The sequence below is a fragment of the Erinaceus europaeus genome, chromosome 4 (genome assembly GCF_950295315.1).
Source record: "Erinaceus europaeus chromosome 4, mEriEur2.1, whole genome shotgun sequence".
NCBI classification, from domain to species: domain Eukaryota; kingdom Metazoa; phylum Chordata; class Mammalia; order Eulipotyphla; family Erinaceidae; genus Erinaceus; species Erinaceus europaeus.
In genome coordinates this window covers 90063450-90084516 of record NC_080165.1, presented here as the reverse complement: position 1 = coordinate 90084516, position 21067 = coordinate 90063450, and the positions used below count along the sequence as shown (strand labels likewise).

Here is a 21067-nt window from a genome sequence, read left to right as displayed (position 1 = left end):
TCGTCTTCTCCTCCTCTTTAAAAAAGTAAGGCAAAGGTACACACCAATTCTCTTCCAGGCAACTCTGTCCACACTTAAGATAGTTAAGTTTTTCTTCTCCTGATAAGAACAGGGGATTGGACTGAACAAATGAAATGAAGAAATCATAAAATTCAAACTCTTTCATGAGTAGCTTAAATAAGGCTTCAATTATTTAGAAATCACAATGGAGAATTAAATTTTTTTACCATTTAAACATCCTCCTAAGATCACTGGTGTAACTCATTTATTCCCATATCCATAATAGACATGTATCATCAAGAAAAGATATTAAAACAGTTCAAAGTGGTGTAGGCCAAGGATACCCATACCCTAATCTCTGTTGTACTATGAAGAATTAAATATATTTTGTTACAATCTGACAGATTTCTAGAATACTTGAGATTTATGAGTTGGTCAAACTGCATCCTTATGTACAGATACAATGTTTACTTTTATGATACTTGTGTATCTCATTTTAAACTAAGTATAAGATTACATTATTTATATTTACTTAATATTATCTTTATGAACATGTAGCTGAAACTAGATTTAATGACTAATCCTTAATTTCTTTCCTCAGCACAACATCCAGGCATGAACTAATAATGCCCCATATTCATAGTTAACATGTACTAACAGTGCGATGCTAACAATAACCTCTGACAGATTTGTGCCAATACTGTCAGTTGCTAGCAGGCAAACACACAAGAGAGCAACTATGACAATTAAGTAAGAAGAGCACTTGGTAACCATCAGGGGACTTAGCTGCTCCTTACAGGGTCAGAACTGCTTGGCAGACATCTTACTTTCCTTCTTCCACCCCCATCTGGAGTGGGCATCATCACACTGCTTACTCATGATCGTTCTCATGGTCTTTCCTACTAAATCAGATGAATGCTCTTTACTATAGTGCTCAGATCACCACCTGCCAAGTGAAACTAGCATCCAACTTTTTGTTTGTGGTTCTAACATTGGTTCTATCAAAAGCAATCAAATAATATCTCAACTGTCTGCAATGAACAGAAACACTAGGGTTAATTCCCTGGTACATGATTTGTTCTCTTCATAACCTAAAGTTCTGAATTTTCTGCTGGGACATGTTTATAGGAACTAACCTGGGAAATGAAGTTATTGTGCAAAGAGCTTGATTTTCTTCCAGTAAAGCTGTTGCTTCCTTTCGACGTTTTCTCATGTTGTCTTCAACTGTGTTGAACTCAGACATTGTCCCTCCATATGGTTGCCCAGGTGTCCCTTCAATCATGTAACTCCCGTACTCTGGTCTCCAAAGGGTAGGGTGACTACAGGAAGAAAAAAAAACTCATTTCATACTACTCAGCTATTAAAAAATTGTGAATTCACCTTCCTCACCCCATTTTGGATGGAGCTGGAAGGAATATAAAGAGAGATAAGTCAGAAAGAAAAGGATGAATATGGGATGATCTCATTCATAGGCAGAAGTTAAAAAAACAAGATCAGAAGGGAAAACACTAAGCAGAACTTGGACTGGAGTTGGTGTATTGCACCAGAGTAAAAGACTCTGGGGTTGGGGGGAGTGTTCAGGTCATGGAACATGATGGCAAAGGAGGACCTAGTGGGAGTTGAATTGTTAGGTAGAAAACTAGGAAGTGTCAGACATGTACAAACTATTGTATCTTACTGTCAATTGTAAACCATTAATCCCCCAATAAAGCAATAAACAAATCATTCCAGCTTAATTCTTCTCTTATAGTCTACTTAAAAAAAAGTTTTGGAAAAGTTGCTTTAATTTTTTTTTTAAGAAACGAGTAGGTAAAATAAATTAAGGATCTCTTTTTAAGTTCTCCAATTGCTGATTCCTTAATGCTTTTCAATTACATAAACTCTGAAAACACTGGGTCCAAAATGCTTATAAATAACTGAAAACACATACAGGACATTTATTGTTTAATACAAGTCTTCAAAAGAATAAAGGCATTAAAGGCTCTTTCAGTTAACTGTTGGTCTTCAAATTCAAATGAAGAATTTTACAACACAGTAAGAAGATAAACTGCAGAATATATGCCTCATTCACCTGTCTACTTAAATAAAATATTTTAGGGGACAGGAGGTTGTCAGCAGGTAGAATGTGCACGTTACTATGTGTGAGACCTGGCTTTGAGCCCTGGTACATGAGAACATCATAGATACCAACCAGGGAGAGGGAGCTCCATGGGTAGTGGAGCAGTGCTGCAGTGTTTCTCCACTCCCCTCTCTCTGAAAACAGAATGAGAAAACTGGCTTGGGAAGGCTGCTCAACAATAGAATCTCATGAGCACGAGGCCCTGGATCCTTCCCTTGGAATCTTAAACAGTAATAATAATAATTTTTTTTAAATAAAAGAAGGAAGGGAGGAAGGAAAGAAAAACAAAAGAAGAGGGTTATTTTAAAAACATTCTGCCACCAGCCAAACAAAATCCATCTGCAAGTTGTATCTGGCACCTGAGTCTGTTATCTCAGTAACACTTTGGCAAGCTTTCTTTCTTTCTCTTTAAATGCCAATAGATTCTATGCTGAATTTACCATTCCAAGTACCTTGATGTATTAGTGTATTTAAGATGTGCACATAAGCCTGGGGCTTGGCATAGTGGCTAAGTTGCTGAACTTAAAATGTACACACACTAGCAGGTAGGTGTTAGAATTAGTATTATTATTCTATAATGAAAAAAAACTGAGGAACGGACAAGTTATTTAAGATTACTTAGCTACTAAATCAAGGAACCAGAGCCTGGACTTTAACATGTTATGCTAGCTTGTCTCTCATACATCTGAAGAAAGGATCTATTCTAATAGTTCTGTTTCAGACACACTAAAAAAGGCCTTCAATACATCAGCTTACTTTGGGTTTGACCGTTCTCCTTTTTCTTGTAGAGTTTCAAGAACTTCCTCTCCAGATAGGACCAACCGGACTTTTTTATGTTCATGATCAAAAGACACCAACATGTACTCCACCTATTGTAAATAAAGAAAAGAAAGATTAATATTCTTCTAGCTTCAAGCTCAGTGTGACCTTTAGGGAAGAAGGCTGGAAAACAAGAATGTTGGGGAAAAATCCACAGTAACTTGAGACAGGCACATTTGTGTATACTACAGCAGATAATTTATTTGTTTGCATAATATGAAAATCTAGAGAAAATAACTAGTCAATAATGGCACTGTTTGAGGACAAAAACGCATTCCACAATTCCTTCTTTCCTCTGTTCTACTTAAGAACCTTTAGAAAGATATCATACTTTAAAAGAAATATTTCAAAGCTACTACACTTCAAATCACAGCTGTCTTTTAAAATTTATTTGTACATTTACAAAAGAGGTTATCTGGGACTTCTAATCAAGAAAGGTCAATTTTTATTTACTGGCAGGTTGTTGAATAATTCTACTACTGGTGGGTCAAATCATAATTAAACACACCAATATGGAGAAGTTATTCTAGAAGTTTCAATAATTAGATTTTGATTTAAGAATAGTTGGAGAGCATTCCCCTGCACTGTGTATGTTTAAATTCTTCAATTAAGCTTACATTAGTGTATTTGTAATAATACCTGGTGGAAGGCTCTGCAGTGGCTTATTCTTCCCTTATTTTTGTGGGCATGCCAGACTTCTGAGGGTGTTTGGGTTTGCCACCACTATCATAAAAAGTGGTAAAGCTCAAAAATTGTCTATATTTCATCTATGGCATATAAAGAGGAAAGAACAGAGTAACCATAGGAAGTAACCTGGTGGATTTCAATGACAACAAAAAAGTAACTTTTCAAAGAACTTTTGTTTGCTGTTGCTACCAATTGACTGTGTGTCTGAAACCCAAACACATACACCTCTTGCTGCCTATTTAGATGCTGAAGTCTTTAATCCCCAATCCAGAGGTATTTATTTACATTTTTACAAGTGCACAAGCTTGGCTCAGGATATTGATGGTGTTGGTGATCAAACCTGTGACTGCTTGGATGAAGTTTTGTGTTCTGCTATGCAGTAATTAGCTGATTTTTTTTCTTCTTCTTCCAGGGTTATCACTGGGGCTCGTGCCTGCAGTATGAATCCACTGCTCCTGGAGGCCGTTTTATCCCATTTTTGGTGCCTTTGTTATTGTTATTATTGTTGTTGTTGTTATTATTGTTGTTGTTGTTATTGCTATTGTTGTTGCATAGGACAGAGAGAAATCAAGAGAGATGGAGAAGACAGAGAAGGTGAGAGAAAGATAGACATCTACAGATCTGCTTCACCATTTGTGAAGCGATCTCCCTGCAGGTGGAGAGCCAGGGACTTGAACTGTGATCCTTATGGCAGTCCTTGTGCTTCGTGCCATGTGCACTTTACCTGGTGTGATACCGCCTGGCCCCCAGTAATTAGTTTAGAAGGCGAGCCCTCCTGATGGACTAAAGAAGAGATGTACAAAATTACCTCTCTCACTTTGTAAGGACACAGTGATCATCTATGTGCCCCAGAAAGAAGGTTCTCAATAGCATCTAAACTGCCAATGCCTTAGAGCTTGGAATTCCCAAAGTCTAGAACCATGAGAAACCATTGTTCAAGTCACCTAATCTATGGTGCATGTTGCAGCATCTTGAATTGAGTTAAACTCTCCTTCTTCTTTTACTATTAAGTGTTTTGTTTTTTAAATGGGCAAAACTGCTTATTTAGGAAAATTAATCTGAAATAAGAGATTTTCAAATGTACCATCACTTAAAGTCAAATGCCTGAAAAATTCAGGCTGTAGAATTTGGAACTGCTCCAAATTTATATACATATGTTCAGATACCATCTACAGATTCATGACTACTAAAGAGAAAACCTGATGGAATAGGAGATTCTGTTAAGACTTGTGACACATATACGAAAATACTATAAGAAACAAACATCTTTAAGGAGCATAGTGTGCAAGGGCATGTCATGAAATGGAAATCTTTATACATGGATGCTAATCTTCAAACCCATCATGCAAACTAAGCATATCACCTTTTTTATAGATGACAAAGAGACTCAGCTGAACAGGCTTCCCATGGTCATACTGCAAGAACAGGGACTTGAATACAGCCAATAATAAACAAATAAACCAAAGTACTGTGTGTATGTGAAAGGGTGGTAAGGTAAAATAGGACCTGGGATCTCCAAGCCTTGAACACTTCTTCAGAATGTTACATGTTAAGTGTTACATAAAGCACTATGCTCTCAGCTTCCTAATTTCAAATAGTACCTAGGATATATACTGAGATAGAGTATCTCTACAGACAGTACCATAGATACCATAGATAGATACCATAATTTTGTGTAAAAGCACAAAATTCTAAAAGCATAAACCCAGAGCCCAGCACAAATCTGTAGCAGAGTAACTAGCTCAAATTTATGTAATTAATATATCATTGGAAAATAACAAAAATAGCTAGAGGCTCTATTCTCAGTACATACATTATAAATCCCTAGGTGTAACTTAGAAATAGTGCTATTTGCCAGCTATTATTTTAAATGAGGGAAAAGTAAGTCTGATATGACCTCTATGAAACATTCATACTTAAATGTGCATAATTTTTTCCCCTAAAAATGAAAATTAACACCCTTTGGATTTCTATTGGATAAAGGTAAATTTTACCCTGCTAGAATACAAGTCATTGTTATTTCGGTGCTTTGAATCAATGACAAAAGCACATTCAAAAGGCTATTATGCAGTTTATATATTATACAGCGTTGCTAGGAACTATGTGGACACAATAAACCTCTAGTCATTCGGTGCATGTTTGCACAAGCACGAGGTGCTTTATGTTCATCCGAAAATAGGCCAATAAAAATAAAGAATCTTAACTGAGGATGATGTAAATAGCCAGCACATAGCACATAGCTGAAAATACAGTAGAGATGTAAATAATTAAGGCATTAGAGTTCAAGATGACAATTCATATTAATTTCTAATATTAAAATATTTTTTTAAAAATCAGAAGTTGTATTGTCTTTAAATGGCATTCACCACTGTTCTATTTTTTCCTTTCTTTTTTGGATTATTATTTTTTTTTCCTTAAAGGGAAAAAAGACCCATTTTAACACTTGCCTGTGAGGGTTTAGGATTTCAAGGGTCTAGAATTTGAGAATAGTCAGGGTGATGGTATAGAAAGAGTATAAGAGTCCAAGGTTTGATCCCTGCTACCACTATATACCAAAGTTGAGAAGTGCTCTGGTTAGTGTATATGTGTCATGAAAATAAAAAATAAATAAAACTCCCTAAAAGCCAAAAATGATCCAAGACCACTTACAAAGTTTCTTTGTCACTTTCTGTGTATATCAGAACTAAGGAACTTCCCCGTAGAAACAATTTAAACAAAAGGCCACCTGGGTCACCTTTCAAAAGCACTTATCCATTCTGTCCCTTACTTCAGAATAAGGGAAGCTATCACTAACTTCCTCAGCCCCAAGGGTCTACATTTCCTCCCAGGGTGTAAGATGAGGAACCCCTATCTCCCTACACTTTGGAGAAGGGGCTGTATTTAGGTAATCCAGTGGAAAATGGAAAGTGAAGATTTGATCTGGAAATAGCAAACAACAGTGCAGGTCCCCACAGAAACTAAATTCAGGGTTCAGGACCACTTCCTCTATTCCATTACTGGCTGTATTCCAATAGTCCAAGCAGCAGTCTTAACTTGTGCTAGAACTATTTGTAGGTTCTCAGAAATCCAGCCTTCTCATTACCTTAATTTCAAAGCAAGTCCATGGCCATTTTGAGAGCTAAGGCTAAGAACCACTGGTGCCAGAACAGTTTCTTTCTGCCCTCCTCCACAAATGTCCTTTGTCCTTTTACCCACTCAACATGTTGGGAATGCTGTGGAGAGTCAGGCAGATATGGTTCCTGTTCTTAAATTTAGACTGTTGTTGTAGTAAGAGACAGAACCACAACACAGATAAAAGATTTGAGTGCTGGAAATGACCAACAGAGTTTGTGCATGTGATAGGAAAAGCTGATTTAATTTAGTCTAGAAGGCTGACTGGATGAAAGAAGTAGTCAAGGACACTATAGTCTCCCAAAGGATGTCTGCACTTTCGTTGCTCCCATTCCAACTGCATCATAATCACATGTGTGGCTGTCTGAGGTGCAGATAAACAGGGCTCCCCCTGCAGAGATCCTGCAACACCCAGAGATAAGTGAGCCATAGTGACACTGCCTATACATAAATAAGCATGAACTGCACGACAAGACCAAAAGTGCAGTTATGCTTAGAACGGTGAGCAAATCTGAGGCATAAGCTCAGTGAGATTAGATATGACTCAGAATATTATTGGAACTGTCTAATGATTATATCAATATCAAATCTGTTTTATATGGTAATATTTGAGTACCTTGGAGACATAAGCAGATGGGGAAACTGAAACATGAGTGACTTTGTACAGCCATGCATGTGAAATTAAACTGCTTGGATATTGTATTAAATTGTTCTCCCCAATGAAAATGTTTTCATAATTTAGACTAGTTACATCAAAGTCATATGACATCTGACATCGTTTGGTTCCCCCCTTTATGATAAAATATTATTTTGTACCACAAAATTATACAGGGTGTACTCTAGGAAAGTCTTGTTTTGTTTTTTTTTTTACACAGTTAGAAATTAAAACAGGGAGGGGCAGTCAGCTCACCTAGTAGGGTGCCTCCTTTGCCATACATTCAACCTCAGTTCAAACCCCAGCACCACATGGGAGGTGCCATGGCAATAGAGGAAGCCTCAGTACTGTGGTATCTACATGCCTAGTTCCCATCTCTGTATCTGCATGAAAAAAAAAATGGCCCAGTGTGGTAAAACTGAACATGTGCAATGCCCTGGGCTCACTCTGAATAGTAGTAATACAATAAATTGGTAAAAAAAATAATTAGAGCTTCTCCTTGATCTGGCTTTCAGTTGGAATCTCAGACTTGGGACTTTAGCTTATAGCACAGTTAAAAAATAAACAAACAAACACAACACAGCAATTCAGGGGGTCAGGCAGCAGTGCACTCTGGTAAGCATACATAGCCCCATGCCCTAGGATCCAGGTTTGAGTCTCTGCTGCCCACCTGCAGGGAGAATGCTTCATGAGTGTGAAGCAAGTGTGCAGGTGTCTGTCTTCCTTTCTCCTTCTCTAGCTCCTCGTCCCCATCAATTTCTCTCTGTCCTATCAAATAAATAAAAAAGTAGAAAGAAAATAAATAAATTAGGCAAAATGGTTGCCAGGAGCCATGGATTCATAGCGCCTGCACTGAGGCCCAGCGATAACCCTGGTGGCAATAAAATGAAACACACACACACACACACAGACACACACAAACAAACAAACAAAAAATTCATTAGTCTATCTGCTGACACTACATGAAAATCAATGGATATTCTAGATGACTAGGTGAAGTTAACTACCTGCATCACCATGTTTATCAAAGTGATGCTCTGGTTCTCCTCTCATTAATAAATAAGTCTTATAATGAAATTCAGTCTCAAAATTTAGCTAGTGGTCAGCTATCGAATAGTACAAACATTTTTGCTACTATAGGAAGTTGTATTACCAGGCTAGAAATGCAAGAGAAATCACAATCCTGGAATTGTACTTAGAGACACTGATTCATTATGTGGGAAACTCCTAACTAACTATAGAGCTACTCTTCCAGGCCTTACAGATGACAGAAGACACTCACTTTCTTACACTTTGGATTAGTGCTGACTGATTTTTCTAAACATACCACTGTACTTCAAGCATGTCGGTTTTAATTTTCTGATGATTATAAAGATCTTATTAAGGCACTCCTGTGATATTTCCAAACGGGATCTAGTAGGGCCCAGTTAGATTTCTCACACAAATCAAGCTCAGAAAAAGTATCCTATTAAGAAAAATTACCAGAGGTGTGGTTTTCTCTGGCCACTAACATAATCTAAGGACACTGCAATTTAGAAACCTAAATCAGATATTTTCTTCTAAAGAAACCACAATGTAAACAGAAATAATTTTTTATTTCTCTCAAAACACCTGCACTTAACTATTATAAATTTTGGGTTAGGAGGATAAGTGAATTCCCTGAGTCTACCCTAAGAACAGAGTCTTCTCATTACTGTAAGACTGATATGAAAAGAAAAGAAAAGGTAAAGGAGAGGGAAGGGGAAGGGAGATGAAAGAGGATAACCTGATCCCCAAATGAACTGCACTCAGGCTTGGGGATAAAGGCAATCAAGAAACTGTAGAGTCTCCTACCAGGTACAGGACAGCTTAAGGTTTTAGCAGGAAGGCATGTGTGTTTCTGGGGAACGTCCACACTCCGTAGTGATGGCCACACATCTCAGGGCCTGATGTACTCCTAGGGTAGAGCAAGCAAGGTCATTCTGCTATCAGATACATCTATAAATAAGGTTAGCCTCTCCTCAGGGACTGCCTTTGAGAAATTTAGTGTTTTAGTTCTTAAGGAAGTGGTATAAAACAACCTACCCAACAAAGAAGTGCTTTAAAAAAAATTAACTAAATAGAGCCAACCAGTACTATCAAAGGAACTATAATTCCAATAGGACTGCTGAATACATGCGGCCCCAACTATACGCCCCAGTGACAGGTTGCTAATGAGTCCAGGCCTCCAGTTTAATGCTATATTCCACCATTACCAGAATCTCATAAAGGCAGAGCATCAGGGAAGTTAGGATGGATCCTAACAAGAAAGCAATTCTAACCCACCAAAGAGTAAGCTTAGAAGATGGAGACCTGTCTATATAGGCTCTTTCCCTGTTATGTAAGAAATTCACATTAATCAACTAAATTATCAAAGAGAGAACTCAAAGCTTCTGACTGGGAGCTCTGCTTCCAGTCAACTACCTGCTTGCTGCCCTGGGATGAGGTCACAGAGCAGAATAACTAACAAGTGAGGTCAGCCTGGTCTTTCATAGAAAGGGCTCATCCACATCTGTCTTTTCACTGGCTTGATTGCCAACAGAAGATTAACTGGGAAGGCTGCTTGCAACATTACTGAATCTATTAGCATTTGACCCGTGGAATGAGAAAATTACCAAATATAGTCAGTACTGTTTTGAAAGAGTGCTGGCATCTCACTAGCTGGGAGTCACTAGCCATCTGGTCACAGAAAATAATTAAGGCTGTATTTGTGCCTCTAAGACACAATCACATATTCATTAAAAATACTACTTCCTTCATTACCACCACCCTTTTCTCTTCCTTTCTTGAACCTTCAATTTTAGGTTACAGCCTGTGAAAACAGCCACAATCTGAGAGGTGGCATAATGGGGGAGTAGCTAGCATATAGGCTTTGGAGTCATTCAGTTTAAATCCTGGTGTTTCAGTTTCTTCTTTCATAAAATGGGGTGAACCTCTACCACAAAAAGCCACAGGGAAGGATTACAAAGGTAATGTGCTTAGAAGGGCATTGAGTAAGTGCACATCTCCACTTAATGTTAGTGCATATCATTTTCTAGTTGTAGAGCAGTGACACACTGATTGAGGCAGAATAATACAAGCCACGGTGGGTGATAATATATAATATAGATATATTTAAATAGGCCAAAACAAAAAATGTGTCACTTAAAGGAAGGGAAATATTGTTCCATAAAATATTGTTTTTCATGATAGTTGTTCATAGTACTACTGATCTCATGAGTCAAAAGTAAAGCTACCAGTAGAAATCCTGCTTGATCTGCAATTAAGTAGAGCTGGGTTACTTCACCAAGCAGATCAAGGCCCTCCTCTCCTAGAAACTTTGAAGTGACTCACAAAAAATGCAGCAACCTTCACCAAAAACAATAGGGCCCACCTTCTAGGCTCTAGGCTCTGCCTCCTTTATTTTCAACCCCCTTCTCCCTACCATGCTGCAGCTACACTGACCTTACTTTCCCTTCTCAACAACCACTTGAGGAACTTGACAGCATTTTCTATCTGCCTTAAAAGGTTTTACCTCAGCCCTTTAAAGAGCTGGCTTCTTTGGGTCGCAAGTCAAGTATCCTCTTCACAGAAACCTTTGCTCACCTCCCAACACTGTGGCCTCTCTCCTTTGTTCCCAACTGAGAGATACCACCCACACTTGAACCTCCAGGAGCTGTACAATGTAGTTATCATCTGGAAAATAAGGGGGGGACCCAAATATCTGCTTCAGCTTTAAATTAGCATATCTATAATTAAACACTATATAACCATTCATTTTTTATTTACTCATACAGTAAAAAATATCAACAAGACCACAGGATAAGAGGGGTACAATTTCCACTGTCAGAGTTCCATATCCAATCCCCTTCCTTGAAAGCATTCCTATTCTTTATCCCTCTGGGAGCATGGACCCAGAGTCATTTTTCTTTTATTCTCATTAACTGCTATTTACTCTGCTTATCAAAGGAGATAAAATTTACATAAATGTTTTGTTACCCAAAGCTCAGCCCTTTTATTTATATGCTCTAAAAATGTATGTGTATATGAGTGGAAATTAATTATAACCTCTTTTGTTCTCAACAGGAAGATACTAAACACATTTTCACTTTTTATTAAGGCTTCGGGCTTCATTAGAAATTTCTTCTCTTCAACTAGGGTCATAAGAGATCAAGGTCCTTAGAGGAACAATGGGTTGCACATCTAGGTATGCTTTTTCTCAGCTGTTCTCTGAAACAGTCCCTCTGATTTCTCCTTGGTTGACTTTTTGTATTTCATCCTGAATAGAGCATCTAAATGGCCAAGTCTGCAGGAATTGGGTATGATGTGTATGATCTCTGTGTAAAAGCTTGAGACACACTTCTAAGAGTAAAGTGCATGAACTTTGTCCTAAGAGGACTTTAGTTTACTTCCTAGTTCTGGCTCTATGTTTGAAATAAGCCATTGCCAAAGCTTTCAGTCCATGCCTAACCAGCAAACTCAGTGGCTTATTTCAGTTCCAATTCTTTCACACCTCTCAAAAGTTTGACTTTTTTTTTTTAAACATCCTTTCTCTACACATGACAGTCTATTCCCCCATACATCTTTCTCAAGACCAGAGATTCCTCTGGCTTAACTTCTACTCATTCAGGGTTCTGAATAGCAATGTTTCACCTGAGTTATCTCATTCTCCACCTTGGTTTTAACCACCATCTTTATTTAGGGCTGTAGCTGCCCAGTCACCTGGTTAGTTTAGATGCTGCTCAAATTTTCACTTTCACTGTCTTACCTGTTTTTTCTATTGGATGTGTGTTGGAACTTTTTTTTTTTTTTTTTTGCAATAGCAAAAGCCTTTATTAGCAAGCTTAAACTTGGGCCATGGACACCCTTCCACACAAGAGGAAGAGTTTTTTAATTTGAAGAATTCCAACCAGAATACCCTAAACAGTTCTCCCAGGATCTATTCCTGCAGGAATTCCTACACACTAGGTCATCTAAGCCAGGAACCAAGGAGAGAGATCTAACAGCTCAGAAGTATTCCCTCTACTTCAGGCGCCTTCACAGTCTCACATTTGCACAAGCCTTTTTGTTTACTTCTCAATCTCTATTTGAGGTTGTCAGGAAATTGTGAGGAGCCTCACAAAGCACCCTGCATTCCTGATACTATGGTCTAGCTACATAATCATTGTTTTGCCTGAAAGATCCCCACCCATTCCATTCCTTTGATCTATCTTCTTTCTACCCTGGAGACCCTCCTTTCCTACAGGCTAATATTAATCCTACCAGTTAAAACCCTTAGCAACAGTTGCTAAGGAATTTTCTACCTTCCCAGCCCCTTTTGCCTTTCTCCACCCCTTTCCTAGTCATTTCTGTTTCTGACTTGCCACTTCCAGGTCTAGCCTTTTAAAAGCCATGGCTCTCTGATCAATAAAGGAACTGCATTGTCTCGCCACATGTTTGGTTCCTGAGTCATCTCCCTCCAGTCGCTGAGTGAGTAGCAGCCCATGTTGGCTCCAGTAGCGTTCTCTCCAACCCAGAGAGTACGCACCTGGGACGAGGCACCCCCCACGCTAGCCTGGCATGAGGTACTACCAGTTGGCTCTCCTACCTACAAGATCCTTAGAGTGTCTGAGTAGAAAGTAAACTCCTCTCCTGTTTTTTTTTTTTTTTTGCCACTTTCCAACCCTCCACCCCAATGAGCCTCTTCTTTTCTTTCTCCTTTCTTTCTTTCTTCTTTTTTTTTTTTTTTTGTCATGAGAGTTTTATCACTGGGGCTCAGTGTCTTTATCACTCCACTGCTTCTGGCAGTGTCTGCTCCCCCCCCTTTTAGTTAGAACATAAGAAACAGAGAGGTAGTGAAATGGAGAGTCACCATAGCACTAGTGAAACATTTCCCATGCAGACAGTCCCATGTGGCGGCATGGGGCTCAAACCTGGGTCCTCAAACATGGTAAATGTGTGCTTTACTAGGTGAGTCCTCCTCCCCCAAGTTAGTTTCTTTGTCAAAAACTATTATGTAGCATAGGAAGTGCTTTATATCTAGGAAGTAGTCCATAAATATTTAACTTAAAAGATCATGTACTGTAGAAATAAAAACTTTACTGTTTTGCCACATGCAAGCAAAACTTAAAAGTTTCAACTTTTCTGAAAGAGACACATAGCAACAACAGAAATGTTAAATTCAAATAAACTTGCCCAGGAAGTTAAAGGAAAAAATTCTAGTAGCCTAATTTTAAAACTAGATTGCTTTCCAGTAGCAAGTATGCAATCTTAGAGAAATGGTAAAATCCAAAATTTGACAGAGCAAAGAAATAGATGCTCCCACTTCGTATACTTGTTTTTATAAAGATACAATTAGAAACATATCGGGGCTGGGTGGTGGCACACCTGGTTAATGTTACAGTGTGCAAGTACCTCAGTTCGAGTCCCATGTCCCCACCTGCAGGGGGAAAGCTTTGTGAGTGGTGAAGCAGTGCTGTTGGTGTCTCTCTGTCTCTCTTCCTCTCTATCACCTCTTCCCTCTTGATTTCTGGCTGTGTCTATCCAATAAATAAATAATTTTTGGGAAAAAAAAAAACATGGCAAAGTGCAAGGACTGGCGTAGGGATCCCGGTTTGAGCCCCTGGTTCCCCACCTGCAGGGTGGTGATGCAGGTCTGCAGGTCTTTCTCTCCCCGTCTTCCCCTCCTCTCGCGATTTCTCTCTGTTCTATCCAACAACAACTACAACAATAAAACAACTAGGGCAACAAAAGGGAATAAATAAATAAACATAAAAAAACATGAATTAGCATACAATTCAAAAGCAAAAGACAGGATTTTGTGATGAGCTCACAGATGAGGAAATTGTGGCCCAAAGAATTTAAGTTCTGTATCTACAGTCACACAGTCATTTGGGTCTAGATGACCAGGAAGGGTTTAAATCTCAAAGTCCTTATAAGATATATTTAAACTTTCAAAAATCATGGTTTTCATCAAATAGTCATCGAGTGATAACTATGTGATGAGCATTTAGAAAAGGGCAAAGTAAATTCTAACTTTAAAGATCTGCCTAATTTTAACTTGCTAGAAATAGCTTACAAACTCAAGCATAGTCCGCCTTTGGTAAAAGTTTACAGATAAAGGAGGCTAGAGTTGAAAGCTTAATAGAAAAAGGAGCAAAGATGTCCACTTCTGAACAACATGGAGTAATGGGAGACAGTTTTACACTCCACCTGAATCAACCAACCAAGGGATAGTGAGAAAATGCCTTGAAAAGAGTTAAGATATTGAAAATCAGACAGAAAACCAAGGCAGAAATAAATACCTCAGGTACTGGAAGAAATTTTTAAGTGACTTCTATAACTCGCCCAACATAACACTTAGAGGAGAGAAGCTCTAGGTCATGGGGAAGGAAGTGAAGCAGAGCTTAAAGGATTTCCTAAATTTAAGAGACAGAGCTCGAGGCTTGACAAAGCCAAGGTGATTAAAATTTATAGGAACAAGTACCTAGAAAACAAGCTGCAAGGAGAATCCCAGTGATTTGTTGAGGGTTCCCTTGATGGATTCAGTGGTAAATTAATATATGCATATGAAATGTCCAATGGACATATTTCCACCAGTCAGATGTGAAACCTCATAATTCTGAGACAAACAGAGAGGAAGCACATGAAGTCTGGACTCAACAGACTCAAATATAATTAGTCTCTAAACTGAAATTTCTCTGCATCTCCTAAAATCGCTAGATTTAAAAGAATCAAATTATCTCCAAATAGCTACAGACAAGGAAAAAAAACAGTTTTTCCAAAGCTACAAAGAATATTCAATTAGATTTGAATTACCATACTTTTGTCCATTCTATTTTTATAGTTCAAATATAAAATAAGCTTACTTCTATTTTAAACATTTAAGTATTCTTAAACCATATAAGTAAATATATAGTTCAAACTAAATGGATAATATAACAGCACACAATAAATCTCATCTTGATCTTATGCACAAAGACACACACATATTAACATATTTTCCTTTTAAAGTTTGCATGGCTTTTCCTAATAACTAGAAAACAATTTACATTTTTACTTTGAGAGCCATTACACTGAATTTGAAAAACCACTAGAAAAGACATATGTTTGGAGGCACTGTATTTATTTATTTATTTATTTATTTTTTTACCAGAGTACTTCTCAGTTCTGGCTTAAGGTGGTGCCAGGGATTGAAGCTGGGACTTTAGAGCCACAGGAATGAAAGTCTCTTAATAGCCATTATGCTCTCTACCCTTGCCTGGACACTCATTTTTTAAAAAATATTTATTTTACAGGAGAGACACAATTCTGGTCATGTGATATGCCAAGGACTGAACTCAGGGCACCATGCATGTAAACCATGTGTTCTACCTGTGAAGTCAACATGCTTACTTTAAAATTTTGTTTTCCGACACATGAACAACTTGTACAGTCTTTATAAAGGGAGATTAGATGAAATTGCAGGCATTGTCAATAATACAAAAACCTCGTATAATATGTTTAAGAAATGGACCTGGACAGATTTGCCCATTAAGTAGCTGAAAAGGTCTTGCAGATAGTTAACACTAGAGTGAATATTAGGAAGAACACAGATACGATTTATTAACACATTTGAAGCACATATTTCCTATATTTATCTTTATGTGTACACATACCAAGTTGTAAATAAACTCTGTACCTAAAAAGTTAATGCCTGAACACTGAAAAAGAGATGAGCATATACATAACACTAACAGGCCACAGAGTACCCAGCAATATACAACTTACCTTTCTCTCTCCAATCACCATTTTAGGGCAAATAAAGTATTTTCCTAGAAGCTAGGACTTAAAATTTCTATCTCCCACAGAAAAAGTACAATGGGCAGTGGTGGCTAGTGTTAGGATCCGCACCCTAATGATAAAACACACATCTGTAAACTAACCTGAGATCCCACCTATTTATAAGGCTGCTTTTTAATTCCCCAAAGCAAGCACACTCTCACTTTTGTGGCGTATTTCTACCAAAGTGGCTGGTGGCTCTTTATTCAACAAGAGAAAGACTACCTTCAGGTGATTTTTCAAAGAGTAGCAATTTGGTCTGAAATATGGACGTTAAGAACTCTTATTCAGTGGCCAGAGAAATGGCTTGCTGAGAAGCACAGCATAGGACCTGGATGCCTGAGGTCCAGTTTTAATGTCAGGCACCAAATGTACCAGAGCAGTGCCCTGGGCCCTTTCTCTCTTTCTGAAGAAATAAAGGTTTTTGTTTTGTTTACATCTTTTTCACGGGGAGGGGGTACCAAAGGTCTCAAGTTCAATTCCCTTACCACCACCATAAGCCAAAGTTGGGAGCAGTGGTCTGGTTAAAAATATAAAAACATGTGGTCCGGAGGGTGGCGCAGTGGCTAAGGCACTAGGCTCTCAAGCATGAGGTCCTGAGTTCGATCCCCGGCAGCACATGTACCAGAGTGATGGATGGTTCTTTCTCTCCTCCTATCTTTTTCATGAATAAATAAATAAATTCTTTAAAAATATACATATATATATAAACGTGCTTGGGGGGGGCCACTTCAGAGTGATGTACCCAGTAGAGTACACATGCTACCATGTACAAGGATCCAAGTCCAAGTCCCTAGTCCTGCAGTGTGAGAGGAAGTTTCACAGGCAGTGAAGCAGTGTCTTTTTCTTCCTCTTCCCTCTCAGTTTCTCTTCTATCAACAAAAAGGAAGGAAAAACATGCCTGCCAGGAGCAGTGAATTCAAAGTGCAGGCACTGAGCCCCAGCAACAACCTGGTGACAATAAAATTAATTAATTTAAAAAATGAATTGTACCTAAACTGTAAAAGCTGGAAGGGATCAGTAGGAGTCCAATCCTCTGATTTCCCAAATGAGGAAACTGGGTTTAGGTCTTGGACCACAACATAGGGTTCTTTCTGTGAGAGCAAAATACTGTCATAGGAACTAGGACTTAGGACTGAGCATTTCAACAGTGGTAAGTAGTTGTAAGGTTAATTTGTTTCTGCCATTTAATCCAAACCCACCACCCTGTAAGTATAACATTAAAAGTTCCCAAAAAACTTTTGGGAAAGCAGTATTTTGGTATCATGCTAACAGAGTCTGACATATCACATGCAAAACACCACTTTCTGCCCTGCAAGGTCATCTTTCATCTCCAAGGCCATACCACCCACCACACCCTTCTCCACTTTTATCTTCCTTGTCTGCTGCTCAGGCATTTTTTTTCTTTTTTCTTTTTTTTTTTTTTTTTTTTTTGCCTACAAGCAAGTTTGCTTGCAGTATGATCCAGTCTGCCAACATTTATGCAGAAAGTGTGAGAATGATTTCCTCCTACTTGTAAGGATTACTGCTAACACTGGAACAGCTAACTTTGCCCTTGCTCTTTTGCTACAACTTCTATCATAAACTTGAGAGTCTAGCTTTTTAAACTCTTTTAATTTTGAGAATTAAAAGCATTATTTACATGTGACCAAATACAGACCACTTTACATACACCTTATGTAAATGACACAAAAGAATAACATAACATCTTTAATATGCATGATAAACTGATTGTCTTCATCCATTTCATTTTTAAAAAATGTTTTGAAAACAAAAAAAAAGTAGTTACCAGATGGAAAGAGGGTGATCAATTCAGAAAATGGGGTCAATAGTATCGTGGAGAATAGAGAGTAGATTGCTGATGGTGGGAATGTAATATGTACCTCAGTTCATTTTTAATTCTGTGCGGTTGGAACTTTTTAAAGTTATAAACCAAGATTTCTTTAAAAATTTAAATATAGTAATAATATAATGGTGTAAGGATATGGAGATGAATGAAATTGAGACTGAGAATAAGAGTTCTAGAGAAAAAAACATCTGGGAGTCGGGCTGTAGCGCAGCGGGTTAAGCGCAGGTGGCGCAAAGCACAAGGACCAGCATAAGGATCCCGGTTCGAACTGCGGCTCCCCACCTGCAGGGGAGTCGCTTCACAGGCGGTGAAGCAGGTCTGCAGGTGTCTATCTTTCTCTCCTCCTCTCTGTCTTCCCCTCCTCTCTCCATTTCTCTCTGTCCTATCCAACAATGACAACAACAATAATAACTATAACAATAAAAAACAACAAGGGCAACAAAAGGGAATAAATAAATTAAATAAATATTAAAAAAAAGAAAAAAACATCTAAGGATAGATTATAAAGTACATCGTTTAACACCATTTTTAACTATATATTTGTGTATGTGTTCACTTAAATATGCCAGATACTATAAAGAAACAATGAACTATAGAACTTAAGAATTACCACCAAATATATTCTTTATCCCTTTTCTGTCCAAAGTTTAACAACCCTCTTATACTAGTCACTTTACTTTCCAAGTTTCAAAGAGCACAATTCCTTCAGTTGTAGAAGGCAGACCTAGCTTCACTTAAAACAGAAAAACTACAGTTTTGCCTGTAGAAACTCTACATTAGCGTAGCATCACTTGACTCTTGAGACAAAAGTGATAATAACACTGACCTGAAGATAGATCATTTACACACCTAAGGCAAGCCAGGATGGCAAAATGTAAACTTCACAAATTGAGATGAACTTCTCAAAAAGTACTTAGATGAATTGCATATATGTATAATGCTTTAAAAGGGGAAGAGAGAGAACTGAAAGCTTTGGCAGAAAACTTTACAGGAAGTAATGCTTTCCAGATCACGTTAGTAAACAATGGTTCAGCATCTTGAGTATGTAGACATTTTTCACTTCTGTTGCAGAACCAGAAGTTGAACCCCTGATCTGTAAATTTTAGATGCTGGATTTAAGTCACTGGAAGGTACTGACAAATCCTAATGCTAATAAGTGTTCCCAGTTACACTCAAACCGGATCAGGATGGTTCCTCTCCTTTCAGTAAACAGTCAAAATGATTTCGATTACTACAGTGTGGTGTTAGTTGTGTGAAACTGCTGAGAAGGTGTAGGATTCAGTGATGCCTGGACAAAGTGAGACAGAAGTGAACATCTTTAAGACCTAGTTCCTAACCTAAATGGCCCTTCTCGAACAACTTAACTCCTTTTCACATTTAGCACAGATACACATGTCAAGAGATCTGGCTGGGAGCGTGGGATCTAGACAGGCAGCCAGCAGCCACACCACAGGCTGAACACTCCCCGAAGCAACCAAATGTCACTTCAAGCTCACGCCCTCCTGGAGCCTGGTCCGCATGTACGGGATGAAGGAGAAGGAAGCCCCGACTGAGCTGAATGAATGGAAGGGACAGGTCTGGCCAGGAAGCGGAGAGAGCTCGGTCCTACTCCGGGGAACCCGGAGACTCGGGATGCTGGGGATGCTGGGGCCGCGGGGGCCGGGGGGCGCCGGTCGGGCCTGGCCGAACAAAGGCGGCTCTGAGTGGCCAGATGAGGCGCCGAGCAGGGACGGGGGCCGCGGGCGCTCACCTCGTCACCCCACTTGAGCACGTCCTTGTGCCGGTCCTTGACGGCGTGGTAGATGTGCAGGAACTGGAGGATCCCGTGTCGCCGCACGTGGTCAGCGTGGCGCTGGGTCTCCTCCCAGCTCATCGGGGAGCCCTGGGACAGCAGCCCCATGGCCGCCCCCTCCTCTTCCCCCTCCTCCTCCTACTGGGGTGACGGCGGCGGCTCGCTCCGGGCGCGGAGCGCGAGCTCCACACTCAGCTGCTTGCAAAAGGCGGCGGGCGGCTGCTCTGCCCCCGGGGGGCGCCCTCGGGCGGTGGCCGGAGGAGGAAGGGAGGAAGGGAGCGAGGGTCAGTTCTGCTCCCGCTGCAGCAGCGGGGTACTCGCCGCGGGAAGTGGGGGAGATCCCACGCACCGCACGGACACAGCAGCAGAGGACAGGCGGAGCGGCTCAGGGTCCCCTCGCCCGCTCCTGCTCCGGTTCAGAGGCGGCGACAGCGGACCTTACAGTCGCGTTGCCGGCTCCGGCTTCTCTTTGCCGGTACAGCGCTCTGACTTCTTCCTACTTGTGACTAAAACCTACGCCGCAGCCAGCACGGAGCATGCCCAGTTCTCTTAGCCGCCAGCTCGCCGCTCCGTGAAGGATCCGTGACTCCGGACTTTATAGATAGCGGATGGGGCGGGGAAGGGAGAAGGGGCGTGGCTTAGAACTCCGGACGCACTCATTGGGGCCTAAAGAGGGGACTTGCGCAGGCGTGGTTAGGGCGGAGTCAAGGGGGAGGGGCTTGCGGGTGGGCGGGAAGCCGAGTGAGGTCTGCATGGCCTTAAGCAAGTATGCTGTCCAAAAATCTTTTCTCCCTAATCCAGAGAGACAAACTGTTGAGCAAGCAAATTGACTGCTTGAGTTAGTGTAGCTAGTCACCAAATTATTTTTGAAGGGAATAAGCAAGGTGGCAAGTTATTTTTCGAATTAATGTAAAACCCACCCAATAATTTTTTTAGGTGAGAATTATGTAAGTACAAAAAGAGTGAGGGCCCAGCAGGTGGTTCAGAGGTATAAATCATGCTTTGCAAGTGTCAAGTCTTGCACTGACACTGGAAAAATAGAAAAACAGCTGTTGAAATAGTATATAGCTATATAGCTGGCGGTGTTGGATTTACATGCCTAAAGTTCTGTGTTTGGTCTGTGCTACTGCATTTACTGAAATGGTGCTCTGACTTTTCTCTCATTATCTCTTGTGAAAAAAAAAAAACCCTACAGAAATAAATGACAGAAGTGTGGTGACTTATACTAAAAAAAAAAAA

At 39.6% G+C, this 21067-nt stretch overlaps 1 protein-coding gene across 2 annotated transcripts in view; it reads right to left on the bottom strand.

The window, feature by feature from the left end:
* GCLC (glutamate-cysteine ligase catalytic subunit) overlaps nucleotides 1-20418 on the bottom strand; it is a 54254-nt gene extending 33836 nt beyond the window's left edge. For both annotated transcript variants that reach the window (XM_007516501.3, XM_060190035.1), the window contains exons 1-3: nucleotides 19787-20418; nucleotides 2876-2988; nucleotides 1137-1319 (exon numbers count right to left, since the gene is read on the bottom strand). In XM_007516501.3, the coding sequence (XP_007516563.1) occupies nucleotides 1137-1319; nucleotides 2876-2988; nucleotides 19787-19936 (446 nt within the window). In that variant the 5' untranslated portion in view covers nucleotides 19937-20418. The remainder of the gene's footprint in view (nucleotides 1-1136; nucleotides 1320-2875; nucleotides 2989-19786) is intronic.
* Between the last annotated feature and the right edge of the window lie 649 nt (nucleotides 20419-21067).